At 38.4% G+C, this 14,568-nt stretch overlaps 2 protein-coding genes across 3 annotated transcripts in view; one reads left to right on the top strand and one right to left on the bottom strand.

Moving 5' to 3' along the window:
- cep290 (centrosomal protein 290kDa) overlaps positions 1-1,020 on the bottom strand; it is an 81,462-nt gene extending 80,442 nt beyond the window's left edge. The window contains exon 1 of one of the 2 annotated variants that reach the window (XM_015372234.1): positions 474-1,020. In XM_015372234.1, coding sequence (XP_015227720.1) covers positions 474-581 — 108 coding nt within the window. In that variant the 5' untranslated portion in view covers positions 582-1,020. The remainder of the gene's footprint in view (positions 1-473) is intronic. The other variant, XM_015372233.1, reaches the window with a different exon arrangement.
- A 40-nt stretch (positions 1,021-1,060) lies between these two features.
- The window catches only part of tmtc3 (transmembrane and tetratricopeptide repeat containing 3), a 58,442-nt gene continuing 44,934 nt past the window's right edge, over positions 1,061-14,568 (top strand). The window contains exons 1-4 of the mRNA XM_015372235.1: positions 1,061-1,213; positions 3,698-3,911; positions 4,074-4,292; positions 14,109-14,208. Coding sequence (XP_015227721.1) covers positions 3,723-3,911; positions 4,074-4,292; positions 14,109-14,208 — 508 coding nt within the window. The 5' untranslated portion in view covers positions 1,061-1,213; positions 3,698-3,722. The remainder of the gene's footprint in view (positions 1,214-3,697; positions 3,912-4,073; positions 4,293-14,108; positions 14,209-14,568) is intronic.

Below are 14,568 nucleotides of genomic sequence, written 5' to 3'. Positions count from 1 at the left end.
CAGAGACACATCGTTTTCTCTTCGCCCCATAAAACACAGAATCTAGTTCTGAAAAGAGCATGAAATCTGTACTTATCATCTTTAATATTAGTCACATTGTTTTTGTTGTCAAGTAATTAATTTATGAAAAATGTTAATGTTTTGAAAATTTCACTTGAGAGTATTACTGCTGCTACCTCTGTATTAGAGGGAAATAAATGGTAGGGGTGGCCAATGATTGGCTAAGGGTGGCCATGGCCACCCCTGGCCCCCAATCTAGCTTCGCCCCTGTCTCTAGATAGACCTATAGATTGGATTAGAATGCCTTCAGCTTTAATGATCAATAAGGATAAATTTTAACACTACTCTTTTTACATTCAGTCACTATTTGGTGGGTCTTCTTCTCTGCCTATTAAACAAATAAATCTATCAGGCAGAAGACACTGAGCAGAGGTCTGTGAACATGCTGTAAAATGTAAACAATAAAGAATTACCGCAACAAAAACGCGGAAGACTTCATCCAGTTCGTCTTTTTCACACTGGTCAAGAGTCTGCGGATCAATTTTAGACACTTTCTCCCATATGAGAGCGGACGGCGGCATTTTGATACGGGGACGTTTTAAAGACAGCCAATAAATCTAAATTGTAAGCGTGCAGCGCTTCCAGAGGGGCTCGGTTAAATTATATATCATATTATTATTTCTAGTAAAGTTATGAGGCAAAAACAATAACAAATTTACGCTTCAGAAACGTTAATTCTAAGCCGTATAGTGGAATATGACTAGCTGGATATAAAGGCTTTGGTTAAAGAGAAAATTTCCGAGACGACAAAAAAACTGTCCTTAGGAGTCCGTGATGTGAAGCTTTGGCTGCTGCTAAGTTACGGCTCTCACAACATCAGTGACGCGGAGATAAAAACAAACAAGGACAGTAATCTGTAGGGGGGAAAAAAAGAGAGAAAGAACAAAACCGTCAAAGTCAAAAACAGAGCTGTATCGGTTTAGGTCGCGCGAGCGCTTCTACAAGATCAAACGAGCCGCTGTCTCTTCCATTCCTATCCTGGCTAATGTTGTTGAACCCGCGCGCTCACCTCCGCACCGGAAGGGATAGCTGCGGTGCGTTTGAGCTAGCTGGTACAAATGAACCCCCCCTGTCAGTCCAAGCCTCCTGCACCGTCTTGAGTTTTTATCATAAACTTAACCGAAGCTCGCCTCTCTGTTCTTGCGTGTCCTCGGTAAGGCAGAACGCAGCCCTCACAGTATTCAACCTCTTTAAGACTCGTCGCAACCTAGTTAGCATTTCCTGCTAAAGTTGCTAACGCTACGGGACGTTAGCAAACATCGCGGCTTGATAAAAATCGCTTAATACTCGCTCACTTTGTCCTGCTGTGTCTTTTGAAATCAGTTAGTTTAATTCATTTAGTAAAAAAGCGTTTGTTGTTGTTCACCAGGTGACCTAAAGTGTCCCCATTTTCGTTTGGAGTTTTGACAGCAAAGGTGTGGTTTGATTACTGTGTGCATTTAAACCCAAAGGAAAAACAGATCGACATGTTGATGATCTAGAGGCTATGTTTTCATTTTCAACTTTAAAATAAGCCCCTCACTGCACTGTGTGAACAAATAGGAATGGTTATATGGTTAATGTACTGTAAGGTATTGTACTACAACTCCTAGGAGGGAATTAGGAATCACTCTTCCGGGTGGATGTTCAGCCCCTTGCTTTAATTTGTAGAAAATAAAAATAACCTATCCAAGTAAAATCAAACGGATTATATTAGGAAGAGAACTCTTCTGGTTTTAAAGAAAACAAAGAAGTATTGTGATTAATATAGTATTAAGGGGAAAATTTAAATGATTAATAAACTATTTGCATTTGCTTATAAGAGAAAAAAAATATATATTTTTTTTTTCTTTTGGAAAAGTATATGTGTATATGTGTGTGTTCATGTATGTACTTTATTTATGTACATATTTCTACCGTTACAGCAGATAACGGATGAGTTTTCACAATAGAAAGTCAAAGCTTCTTTACTGTCCCATGTTTGAAATGTTCAGGTGAAAAACAAAACTGAAAAATTCGATTTTTAATTTATTTTTTACAACAAAAGAATGTTTACGACATTACAAGTAGGGCTGCAACTAACGATTATTTTGCAAATCGATTAATCTGTCGATTATCTTTTTGCACTTGCACTTTTTTTTGCACACAGTAGTTGACTTAGGTTATTGCATTTGCACTGTAAAGTCAGTCAGCTGCTGTATATTCTGTATAATTTTTACTTGTTTATATGGTCAGTAAATCTCTGCAGTGCAAGTGCAATAACCAAAGTCAATTACTGTGTAGTCTTCCCTTAGCTCTCTGCAGATTTTTCTTATATCCAAGAAAAACTTATTCCAGGACATTACAAGTTTTTTCTTTTTTATGCTTCATCCACTCTTTTTATATTGTCTGTCATATTTTTTATCTTTAATGGTGACTTGCTTTAACTTTTTGTACTCTATATAAGCTACTGGAACCAGAATTTCCCTGAAGGAGTAATCTCAAGGGATAAAGAAAGATTAGTTTTAGTCTAATAATTGGATAGAAAAAGGTTCCTTAAAGAAGATTTTTTTTACGAATATAAACCAGGTGAAAATAAAAGTTTTTTCTCTTCAGCAGTTTTGGATAGAGCATATTGATGGACGAAAAATATATATTTTTTAATCTTAAATGCAAAATGTTTGCATATTGTTTTTTTTTGTTTTTTTTTTTTTACAATTTTGGTATAATTACTGCTCTAAGTCGGTCGCTCTGTCAGCTAAAGGCATGTTTTAGAGCCTCTACAGTATATTCCAGGTAATAGATAGATAGATAGATAGATAGATAGATAGATAGATAAACTTTATTCCAATAAATACATACATAGAAATAAAATAAAAATAGTTAATGATAAAAACACAATACAAGTACCATTATCGATTAAATAGGATCTTTAAGAAGACAGGAATACCAGTGTCTCCACAGCTTAGACTGATATCGGATTGCACTACGTGTGGTATCAATAATGATTAATTGATTACTATTTGATACTGTTTGTTATTATTTCAATAGTCGATTAATCATGATTAATCTGATTGTTTCAGCCCTAATTAAAAGTATTATGTATAATTATTATACATAACTCAAAGAGTTAAAGAGTAGTTCTACTGACTACGCAAAAAAAAAAATTAACATCTGTTGGATCTATTTAAGCATCTTTAACACCATGATGATATCGTGTACTATGGGCTTACCCACTACAGCAGGTGTCCTGCAACTGAAAATGATGGATAAGGTCACAAAGTTCAACTTATTAAATGTGTCATATTAATGTTATTTTTGGGGGTGGGGCATCTGGATTCCTCTTTTCGATTCCAGTTCCTATCAATTCTCAATGCCCATCTGTAGTTATGTTGTGCTTTAAGTGACAGAGGTATTCAGGTTCAAACAAACATGTTCAGTAATAAATCAAAATGAATGTGATGAGGGAAATGTATTTTCTTGAAATGAGCTGTTCCCCTAGTTCCGTGGACTGTCTCGTTGGTCCATGGGTTAGTTTACTCTCCTTACCCCTCTGTCCACTAAACTTAACGTCACAATATTCAATCTAAAGAAGCCAGACAAGACATCTTTAGGAATATACGGCTCTAAATGAAAGCTTCCTTTTATCATAAATTAAATGTTTGATTTTCTTCTGCAGTGATCCATGACGGTTGGGGTCAGGTATGGCTGTCGTGTCGTGGAAGGAGATTCTACTTCTGACAGGGCTGGTGGTGGGCTGCTACTGGAACAGTCTGTCCTGCGGCTTTGTGTTTGACGACGTCTCCGCTATCCTCGACAACAAGGACCTCCGGCCCTCGACGCCTCTCGGCAACCTGTTCCTCAATGACTTTTGGGGAACGCCGATGGCTGAGGTGATTAACCGTTACAAACCTCCTGCTCTTATACTGCTTTAAATCCTTTAGCCGCATCGTTTGATTCTTGAATGTTAAAATTTCTGTTGATGGTGCAGCTTAATCTGATGAATGTAACAATGTGATCTGACCGCTTGATTATGTACCTCCCCCATTCTTCAGGAACGGAGCCATAAGTCTTACAGACCGCTAACAGTGCTCACCTTCCGACTGAACTACCTCTTCAGTGAGCTCAGCGCAGCTTCCTATCATCTGCTGAATATCATTCTACACGCCGTCGTTTGCATCCTTTTCCTGCGGGTTTGCCGACTATTCCTGGACAGGACTTTCAGCCTGCTGGCGGCGCTGCTGTTTGCCGTGCACCCCGTCCACACCGAGGCGGTAAGTTTGCAGGGTTTTATTTTATTTTATTTTTTTTTATGAAGTTATTGTAATGTACAGTATGTGCTGTGTGATATTAAAGGAGACAGACTGTGGCCTTTTTCACAACATCTACATGTACTGGCTTTTCATGTTTGAACACCAAGGTCTCGTTTTGCGTTTACTTCTAAAAACTCAGAAAATACATGTTGTAGATTTACCTTAAAGATACACATTCTCTTCAAAAGTATCTTTCTATTAGTTTTTTTTTAAGGCTGATACCAATTATTTAGACATTGCTCTAGCTCAGGGGTCACCAACATTTTAAAGGCTGAGGGCCACTTCAAGGGTACCGAGACGTAGGAAGGGCGACCATTACTGACCCATGAGCTGCAAGGTTTAGCGTTAGCCTAAACTTTGTTCATTATCAACATATTTTTATTGTTTCTGTTAATTTCTAAGTTTATTTAGACATTGTCATTTTGAAATCTCTATAAATGATTAAAAAGAAGAGCAACAGAATAAAATAAAATTTCAAACTTAGCCCACTGGTGGGTTGTTCTTTATTTAGAAGACTCTGAGGGCCCCCCATGTGGTCCTTGAAGGCACCTTGGTGGAGCAGCAATGCATTTTTATTTGTGTGATCTAAAGTTACGGCTGCTGAATGCACTAATCTCAGCCGACGCATGTACAGTCATATGAAAACATTTGGGCCCCTATTAATCTTAATTATTTTTATTTCTAAATATTTGGGTGTTTGCAACAGCTATTTCCGTTTGATATATCTAATAACTGATGAGGTTTATTGGACTAACAGAAAATGTGCAGTATGCATTAAAACACAATTTGACTGGTGCAAAAAGTTGGGTACCCTAATGATTTTATTGATTTGAATATACTTAACTACTTTTCACTCACTTACTGAAAGATAAAATTTGTTTGGTAAGTTCATTAAGATTTAAGCTTCATATCCAGGTGTAACCAATTGTGAGAAAATGTATTTAAGGTGGCCAGCTGCAAGTTGTTCTCCTGTTTGAATCTCCTCTAAAGATTCATCATGGGCACCTCAAAACAATTCTCAAATGATCTGAAAAAAAGTTTGTCTAACATAGCCTTTCAGGGGAAGGATACAAAAAGTTTTCTCAGAGATTTAAACTGTAAGGAACATAGTAAGAAATGGAAGACCACAGGGACAGTTCTTGTTAAGCCCAGAAGTGGCAGGCCAAGAAAAATATCAGAGAGGCTGAGAAGAAGAATGGTGAGAATCGTCAAGGACAACCCAAAGACCACCTCCAAAGACCTGCAAGGTCATCTTGCTGCAGATGGTGTCACTGTGCATCATTCAACAAGTCAGTGCACTTTGCACCAGGAGAAGCTGTATGGGATAGTGCTGCGACAGAAGCCTTTTCTGCAAGCGCGCCACACACAGAATCGCTTGAGGTATGCAAAAGTACATTTGGACAAGCCAGCTTCATTTTGGAACAAGGTCATGTGGACTGATGAAACAAAGATCGAGTTGTTTGCTCATAAAAAAAGGCGTTATTCATGGAGGCAAAAAAAACACACCGTTCCAAGAAAAGCACTTGCTACCCACTGTAAAATTTGGTGGAGGTTCCATCATGCTTTAGGGCTGCGTTGCCAATGCTGGCAACTGCTGGGAATCTTGTTAGAGTTGAGGGTCGTATGGATTCCACTCCATATCAGCAGATTGTTGAGAACAATGTTCAAGAATCAGTTAGGAAGTTGAAGTCACGCCGGGGATGGATATCTCAGGAAGACAGTAATCCAAAACATCGCTCCAAATCTACTCAGACATTCATGCAGAGAAACAATTACAATGTTCTGGAATGGCCATCCAAATCCCAGACCTGAATATCATTGAACATCTGTGGGATGATTCTCTGCGGGTAAATTTTAAAAATATATGTTTACTATTTGGGTGGCATTGATTTGTTTTATGTAATATTTATTGATATTTTATTTATAATTATGTATTTATTTATTTATGAATTACATGACTTTCCATAGAATCATCCCCTAAGATTGTCCTAAGTGCTTCATCAGTGGACTTGTTCCGAGATCCTTGAGGGCCCGGGGTCCTGTACCGTTAATGTGTCCCGTGTCCTACACACCGGAAGCAAGTAGTTGAATGGCCTCACTTGCATACAGTCCAGCTCTGCTGAGGGGCTGATAATTGGTGTGTTGAGACATAGATGCATTAAACAGCTGCGGGACACCGGCCCCCTGGGATGGAGCTGTAGATCTCTGGTGTAGATCAAAGCATTTTCCCTTCCTTTTTCTTCTTCATATTAACACCACTTCATTCAGCTCATGTTGCACACTAAAAGCGCTGCAGTGGTGGACAGATGTCTAACTGGACATCCTGATTTGCTCCAATCGCCACAGCTGCAGCAACGAGCCGCGTAAACTGAGAGGAAAGCAGGCAAATAAAGAGAAGTGTTTCTGCCGGGCGGGCTGGAGCGCAGCTGTCGAGCGATTTCACCACCGCTGCTCGAGGCTTCCTCCTGGTTTGCTCTAATCTGTGCAGATCCTCTCCTGACATCTTGAATGGAAACAATTTTTCCTCACAAATGAGTCCAACGAATGCCCTGCCTGTTATCTCCGTCTGGAATCTGGTTCTGAACGGATCATTTGTGTTGCTGTAATGTTCCGAGCACTGAAGGTCTCTTCATGATAAGCCTGTACAAAGAGGCCTTGTCCGTTCCTCATGTCTTTCTAGACGTTTTCTGGTGATGAATTTTTGAATGTAGGGTTTTTTTGTGGTTTTTTTCTCAACCTCTTAAAGTCTTGAGGGGAAAGCCTGCAATTAAAAAGCAGTTAGAAGATGCTCAAAAGAGGAAAATTGGGCCTGGGTAATTCTGTGTAATTGAGCCAACTGTGTTCAACTTGTCTTTTGTTCACTTGAATTAGCTTTGATAAACTGATTGGATATTTGAAAGGCTTCTAGAAGTTGGATGTTGCTGGTTTTTATTTCTTTCTTTACTAATTTTCAAATAGGTCAGTCTGTGAACTGAGCATGTGCTCAATTTGAGTGTTGACGTTAATCCTTTTAGTTAGAAGCCGAAGCTCCTGTATAATGCCCATGCGTGTGTTCTTAAGGGCTACAAACTGCAAACAATAGGCTCTTAATTTGTAAAGCTCTTTCTGGAACCTCGTGTGGGACCTTATGAGAGGTTTTAGGGTTTGTATGTTTCTGATAAAATGGGGCAGACATTGTTGTTTCTTCCACATGAGGGCAGTCATCCTTTACAAAGTGACAGACGTCGCTGTAAGAGAGGCTCTTTTTAAAGGGATAATTTGTCTGCTGAAATGATCTATCTGAGCAGGCCTGTTTTCACAGGATCGGTGTATTCAAGCCTCTACTGTAGTAGATAAAATGTTCCCAAAAGTAAAGCGTTTTATGTCCTGATTTTTAGTTTTTCCCCTCACTTTTATCTGTGAGTTTTATTAATGGTTTAATTTCAAAGAGTATTTTGACACACTTTATGTCCAACTTTTGAAGGAAAGTAGGTTATTTCTGCTCAGTTATGTGAAATCTAATGACGCCAAAAGCGTCTGTAAACATTTCTATTAGTGAATAAAGCAATTCTATCTGAAGTTCCTATGTTTGCTGTAAGTTATTTCTGCTCACAGCCTGTTTTTCATTCAGTTCAATTCAGTATATTTATACAGTACCAATTCTCAAAACGTCATCTCAAAGCACTTCACAGAGACGATACAACCAGATCACCTAGTCAGATTTGTAAAAAGTTTCTAACTAAGGAAAAGCAGCTCATTACATCCAGTCATTGACAACAGGATTCACTCCTCCTGGATGAGCATGTAGAGACGGCATATATTTGCTCGCATTGGGTCATTGACTTAACAACAGTACTTTACTCTGTGCATGTTTATAGCAACACAGGAGAGGAAAACTCCCTTTAACATGAAAAAACTTCCAACAAAACGAGGCTCAGTGTGAGCGGCCATCTGCCGAGGCTGACTTGGGCTTCAAGAGGATAAGAAGCACACACAAAGCAAACCTATAAGCAATGATCTATAAATGGTTTCTATGTAGGGTTGTCACGATACTAAACTTTTCAACTCGATACCGATACTAAGTAAAATAGTCGATACTCGATACCATTTTCGATACCACAAGGATAAAATTTCAACAGAATTATTTTGATTAATAATTAAAATACAATAAATAAATAAATACATTAAACAATAAGAACAACATTTTGAGGTTGTTTGCTGTGCACAATATTAAGCAAGCTTGATAAAAAACTTGCAAAATTAAAATTAAGTGTTCCTTCCTTGGCTATGCTTTGCACACATAACAATGACACTAGCCAAACCGGTTAAGAAACAAAAATAATTCTCAGCAGCTGCAATTGTTACAAAAAAAGTCTGAAACTGAAAAGTGCACAGAATTATTCAATCACAGTGTTCAGAAAGTGCATTTTCCTTTATTCTGCACTTTAGATGAATGACTGTTTAGGTGCGACTGGTACTCGATACTTTTGAAAATGAGTATTGTATCCGGATACAACATTTCAGTATCGATACTTTTTTGAGTATCGATACTTTTGACAACCCTATTTCTATGTTATAAAAGGTAACAGTAAACTAGCTCCACAATTGTCTCCGACTAGGAGAGAAACATTTAAGCAGATGCGCACTGAGCCAGTTTGTATCTCAAAAAAGATGAAAAAGAGCACATACAGTTGGTCACAGTAAAATCTGGACCAATAGCTATGTATAGGAGAGAAACAAGACTAAACACTGGAGAACAGGCACAACTTTGTCACCTATAATCAAAGATGTTGATGACAGCTGCCCAGCTGATATTTCTCCAGGATGATGTCACAGCCAATCATGACCAGAGTAGATAAAGCTACTATGATGAGAAAAAGCGGACAAAGTTAGGGTTTGAACCAACAAATACTGCAGAATTGGACAATAGAGATACAATAAAGCACAATGATGAAAAGTGGTCCCTATGTCCTCCTGCACTCTAAGCCAATAGCAGCCTATCTATAAATAACGAGCCAGTCTAGCTCTAAGCTTTATTAAAACAGTCAGCTTCTTTTGTTTAGTATCTTTCCATCCCTTGCTAATGCCCTTAGAGATGTCTCTAATCAAAGTCACCAGCTCTTCCATCAGCTCTTCCTCAGTACATTGTGGTGATTTACCAGCAGCCAGACTTTGTTCTGTAAATTACTGACCAACTTCAGTTCAACAGAGAAATTAAAAGCCACTTTTTTTCGTAAGGATAAGATGTATTGAGCCCTCCTTAAGTCTTTTGTAGGGATACATTTTTCTGACTCTACAGCTACAAGTTTCTTGGTTTTGATGTCTGCGCACTTTGCGGAGAACCAGGGGGTTATGTTTTAATCTATGCTACATATTCTATCTTGTCTCCTTGCTAATAAAACCCACTCCTTTTTCTTTCATTGTTTTCTTCATATTGGGGGCAATGTTCAAATCTTGCCCTAATATGCAAACTATTAGACTGACCCAGAGACTTTTCTTTGATTCAGCTATGACTTACTGTGATTTCAGGACCAGTGGTAGGTTCAGACTGACAGATTGGCTGTTTTGGAATCCTTTGAACCTGGTTTACCTCACCCCTACACACCAAGGAAGTTTGTATGTGCTGTCTGCTGACCTACAAACACAAATCCCTTTGCACCTCTTTGAGGATCTGCTCTGTGTGTACAAACGCAGATCAGACCCTAAATGTCTTCAGCTCAAGCTTTGTTGTCACTTCTTGAGAAGTTGGCGATGGCTGAGATTCTCCAAATTTAATGGCGCGCTGCACAGTTTTGAGATAGTTGAGGATGGGGCTCCAGTGTCTATACTTCTCATTTGACTTTTTATTTTGATTAAATCTCACTTTTTTCAGGAAGACGTTTCAGTTTTAGATACAAAATTGGGTGGATGTTTACATTTGGGGTTAACATAAGTAGAAAGTGAAAATGATGCCTGATCTAATGACATATACTCTTTAATCTGCTGCCAACAGACTTTCATGCAGTCCCCTTTGTCTATGCCTTCTGCAATCGTGCCAAAGCAAATTTGGTAGCAGTTTCATATTGTGTTGCAAGCTGTAAATGGTTTCTTGTTGCGGATCAACTTTTACCCTTTTACGAAAATGAGACCAACCAGAACCCAAGTAATCGAAACACTCCTGTGTTTTTAATACTGTTGTTCTGAGGAGTTGATCTACATTATTAGCTCAACCCTCATCTTTGGTCTTGTGCTGTTTTCCAAAACATTGGGCTAAAAACACAAAGAAAACCAGAATGTAATTAAGTTTTGCTATCTTAACCTTTATAGAAAACCAGAATGTATTTATGATTTGCTATCCTAACCTTTATTTAGGGCTGATAAGCAAGCTATTAAAATGTGCCTATTGGGGAAGCTTAAAACCATTAGTCATAATTCTATTAATTTCTCCTGACAGATTTAGATGAAAACTTTACAATTATGCAAGAATGTTATTTCTCAGGAGAGAATGGACAGGGTTATCTTAAAAGATAACAAACCAATAGAAAAAGAGAATTGTGGAAAAAGAATAAAGTATCCATTAATTTTCTTAATTTTATAATAGACAGCATATCAGTATTTGTCTAAATTCTTAGAAAGTGAAGAACATATTCAAACTTAGAAGCTTTTAAACTTGCCTGCTTTTCTGCATGCTTCCTCAAGCATTTCTCAGCAAGACATGTGAATATCTACTGTCACCTCATGCTCAGGAGGAATGCAACCTAAAGTCAATAACTGGATGCAATCAGCCAGTTCCCCTTATAAAACGTTTAACCCGTTAGATTTAATTGTCGCTGTTTAGTGCCTTGAGATGACATGTGTTGTGAATTGACTCCATAAAGGTAGAGTTAAATTGAATTTCCATTGAATTTATTTCTGTGATTCAAGTCTTAAAGTACACAACCTCCTTGCAATCACCCAAATCTTCAGCTCTTTGCACAGATTCCCTCTTTGTTGGAGTTAACAGTTTCAAGTTCTTTTTCTAGTAGGGCTCGTACAAAGTGTTACTTTTTTTTCACTTAGCAGGGAAAAAAGCTGTTTTCCAAGACAACTGAACAAGGAATGATGTTTTCCTCAGCGCTGAAGATTTTCTCCAGTCTCATGCATTAATTTGTTTACTGCAAGCAGCAGAAGACTGTGTAATGTGTTTGATTTGCTTTGGGTGTCAGAACTCCAGGGAATGACTTAATCTGAACCTTAAGCTCTGATTAAGTTTACTGTCTTCACGTACAGCAATAAGACACCTAAAACATACAAGGTGCAGATAAGTATCGGCTGCTCAGCTAAAATAAACTTAAATTCTTTAAAAATGGAAAGCAAAAACCTGAAAGACAGAGGGAAAAAAACATCTTCTTTTCATATGGATCAGCTTATGATCCAGTAAGGTTTGCAGTTGTAATAATTAGGAGACACTTATATCAACCAAGTAATCGGTAAGAAATCGCATTACAAAGAAAGCCTACAGACCTTAACTGAAAAGTTTACAGTTGGGCTAAGTACACATTGACTGGCCTTAATAGATGTGACTAAGTATTTGACTCATGTGACTAAGTATTTGACTCATGTGACTAAGTATTTGACTCATGAAACCATGATTGTTTTGTCTGCCAGTTTGGCATGGAGCCCCTATGAATCAGGATTAGAGCCATGTTACCTTGTAGATAACAGTGAAGCGAGGCTCAGGTATGTATTATGCCGTTGGGATGTTTGTTATCTTTCAATACTCTGTGTTCTCATCTGTTTTAGCATGCACCAGGGATCAAAAATGGTTTAAATGTAGAAAAGCACTTGGTAAAGGCATGCTATGTTATTTGGAAGAGGAAATGGATTTTGGTTTTAAGATCAAATAACAACAAACACCCATGAAGGCAAGAGAGATGGCCCGGGTCCCACTGAGCTACCGTTGGTTCATGGTATTGTATCCTAACCTAGATTGGCAGCAAGGGGAACAAATTGGGAAAATGTGACCAAGCCTAAAGAACCCTAACTTGACAACATGCTTGTTCTGATTGTATAATATGAGTCAATGGTACATTTTTAAACCCAGATTTGTGGCTCCCGGTTTCAGAAACTGACCGAGAAGCCCCAGGTCTAAACAAAGACCAGCTGAAGTGCTGCCGAATATCATCACCTGTTTTTTTTTATTTTTTCCTTAAGATTTAAAAAAATGCCAGTGTTTGTGTTACCCTTAAGTCGCACATAGATTTGATAATCATCTGCATAAAAGTGAAACTAGAAATCCTGCTTTTGAATTAATCCAAGTATAGCCAGTAAAAATTCACAAAATGTTATTGTTTATTGCTTCCCTGCATCTCATGCTGGCCTCACATTAACTATGCTGTGACTGTGGCAACAAAAGGCCACCCGCTGAAAGCTGCGGGCAGCCGGGCGAGTTTAAAAAAAATGAATTTAGGTTCCTGTTCATTCTAGGAGATCTAGGGCTAAACTTGTTACCTGTGAGTATAAATAATCTTTTTTCTATCCTCCAACAGCCCTTCTGTTTCAATGTTTGTTTTGCTTTTTTGAGTTCATTTTTCAACTAAGTGTATGTTTGTGGATTGATTTTATTGTAAAATTCACTTGGACACACTCCTGTGTAGCGCCTCATTTCTCTTGTTTGGCTCTTGAAATTTGATCCAACGTCTGGAAAAACTGCAGCCGTACCATATTCGATGTGTCCACGGTGTCTGTATCCTGAAAGTTCGTTCATATAGAATACGTTTTTTATGCCCTGATCGATTACATTTTATCACTATGTAGAGGGCAGCTCAGGAGCACCAAGAGGCAAAGCTAACAATTCTAGCTTGGCAAAAGCAATTTTTCGGTGAATACAGCGAAGCGAGAGCATTGCTGAACCTGCAGAGTCCACCATGAGAAATTTGTAGGAGTTGAAGAACCTGAGCTTTTGTGTATTTTCAATTTGTGAAAACTAGCCAGGGATTGGATGTGGCTTTAAGTTAAGATGTAGCAGCTCAGAGGAGACTAACCTTTTTCAATAAAAATGGAAGATAAAGCAAATAATGCTGCAAAATGAGGAAGTAGGGAATGTTTCTAAGAGGGAGAGTTTGTGGGTGGCTTAAAAAAACTGCTTAATTCAGCCCAAGAAGGACGGATAAATCATTTGTCATTTATCATCCTCTCATAACTCCAGCAAACTCTATCTCTGGTCACCCTCCATTTATCTGTTATTTTGGCACTCTCTACCTGATGGACTTCTCTGATCTATCTCTGCCCTCCTCCTATCCCCAGCTTTGGTTCCTTAGCTCCAGAGAAAGTTACAATCCAGTTTTAGTGCGCTCTTCGCCAGCTTTCTTGCTCTGATTTCCAGCTGTTGTCTGAGCTCCAGAACATTATTTCAACTTACCTCAAGCTCCACAGAGGTCGGTCGTGATCTAACCATAGCACCTGGGACTCCCTGAACTAACAGTATTTATGGAGGATCTGCTGAATCCAGCAAAATCCCATTGCTTTGTACAGCTTTCCAAAGTAAATAAAGCACCGCAACTTGCTCTGTTAAATCTAGTTTTGAGATGTTGAGGTGAAAACGACTTCTAGCAGATTCCACAATGTAGTGGAGCCTTTTACTGACCGTGCAAAAAGCTGTTACTCACCAGGCGAAACATCAGAGCAAAAGCGCAAAATCTTTTTATAGGTTTCGTTCTTGATTAAAACTAAAATTTAGAACTTCCAGGTTGTCCTCTACATCTACAAAAAAGTGATTTCTAAACTGATATGCTTGTTTAATGGAGTAAACTAATGTCCTTTTTTTTCTGTTCTATTTAGGTCACTGGTGTAGTAGGTAGAGCTGAGCTACTTTCTTCAATTTTCCTGTTGGCTGCTTTCCTGGCATACACCAAATCAACCAGTGCAGACCGCTCCATTGGTAAGTCAAAGTACCACAAAGAACTTTTCATCTTTCTGTTTTACAAGGATTTTTTCTCTGAACATGCATATTTGAGAACAAAACATTTCTCAGGTTCTAGGAGGACGTAATTTATTTAATATAATGGTTGGATTTTACATTGAAAATAAAATACTAGAGTTCCCCAGATAAAATGATCTACAGTGCTGTGGAAAACGTATTCGAATGTTTACAGATTTCTTCATCTTAAAGGAATAGTACGCCCAACATGATTAGCCTTCATTTTCTACTTACCCCCATGCTGAACAACACTCTGGAGTACTTTTTTGATATCTCAAATGCATCTGGAGATCTGGGAGGCTTCTTGCTGTCTGCTGACAT

Source organism: Cyprinodon variegatus, unplaced genomic scaffold (genome assembly GCF_000732505.1).
Source record: "Cyprinodon variegatus isolate N-32 unplaced genomic scaffold, C_variegatus-1.0 Scaffold70, whole genome shotgun sequence".
Taxonomy (NCBI): Eukaryota; Metazoa; Chordata; class Actinopteri; order Cyprinodontiformes; family Cyprinodontidae; genus Cyprinodon; species Cyprinodon variegatus.
This window is presented reverse-complemented; position numbering and strand designations above follow the sequence as displayed.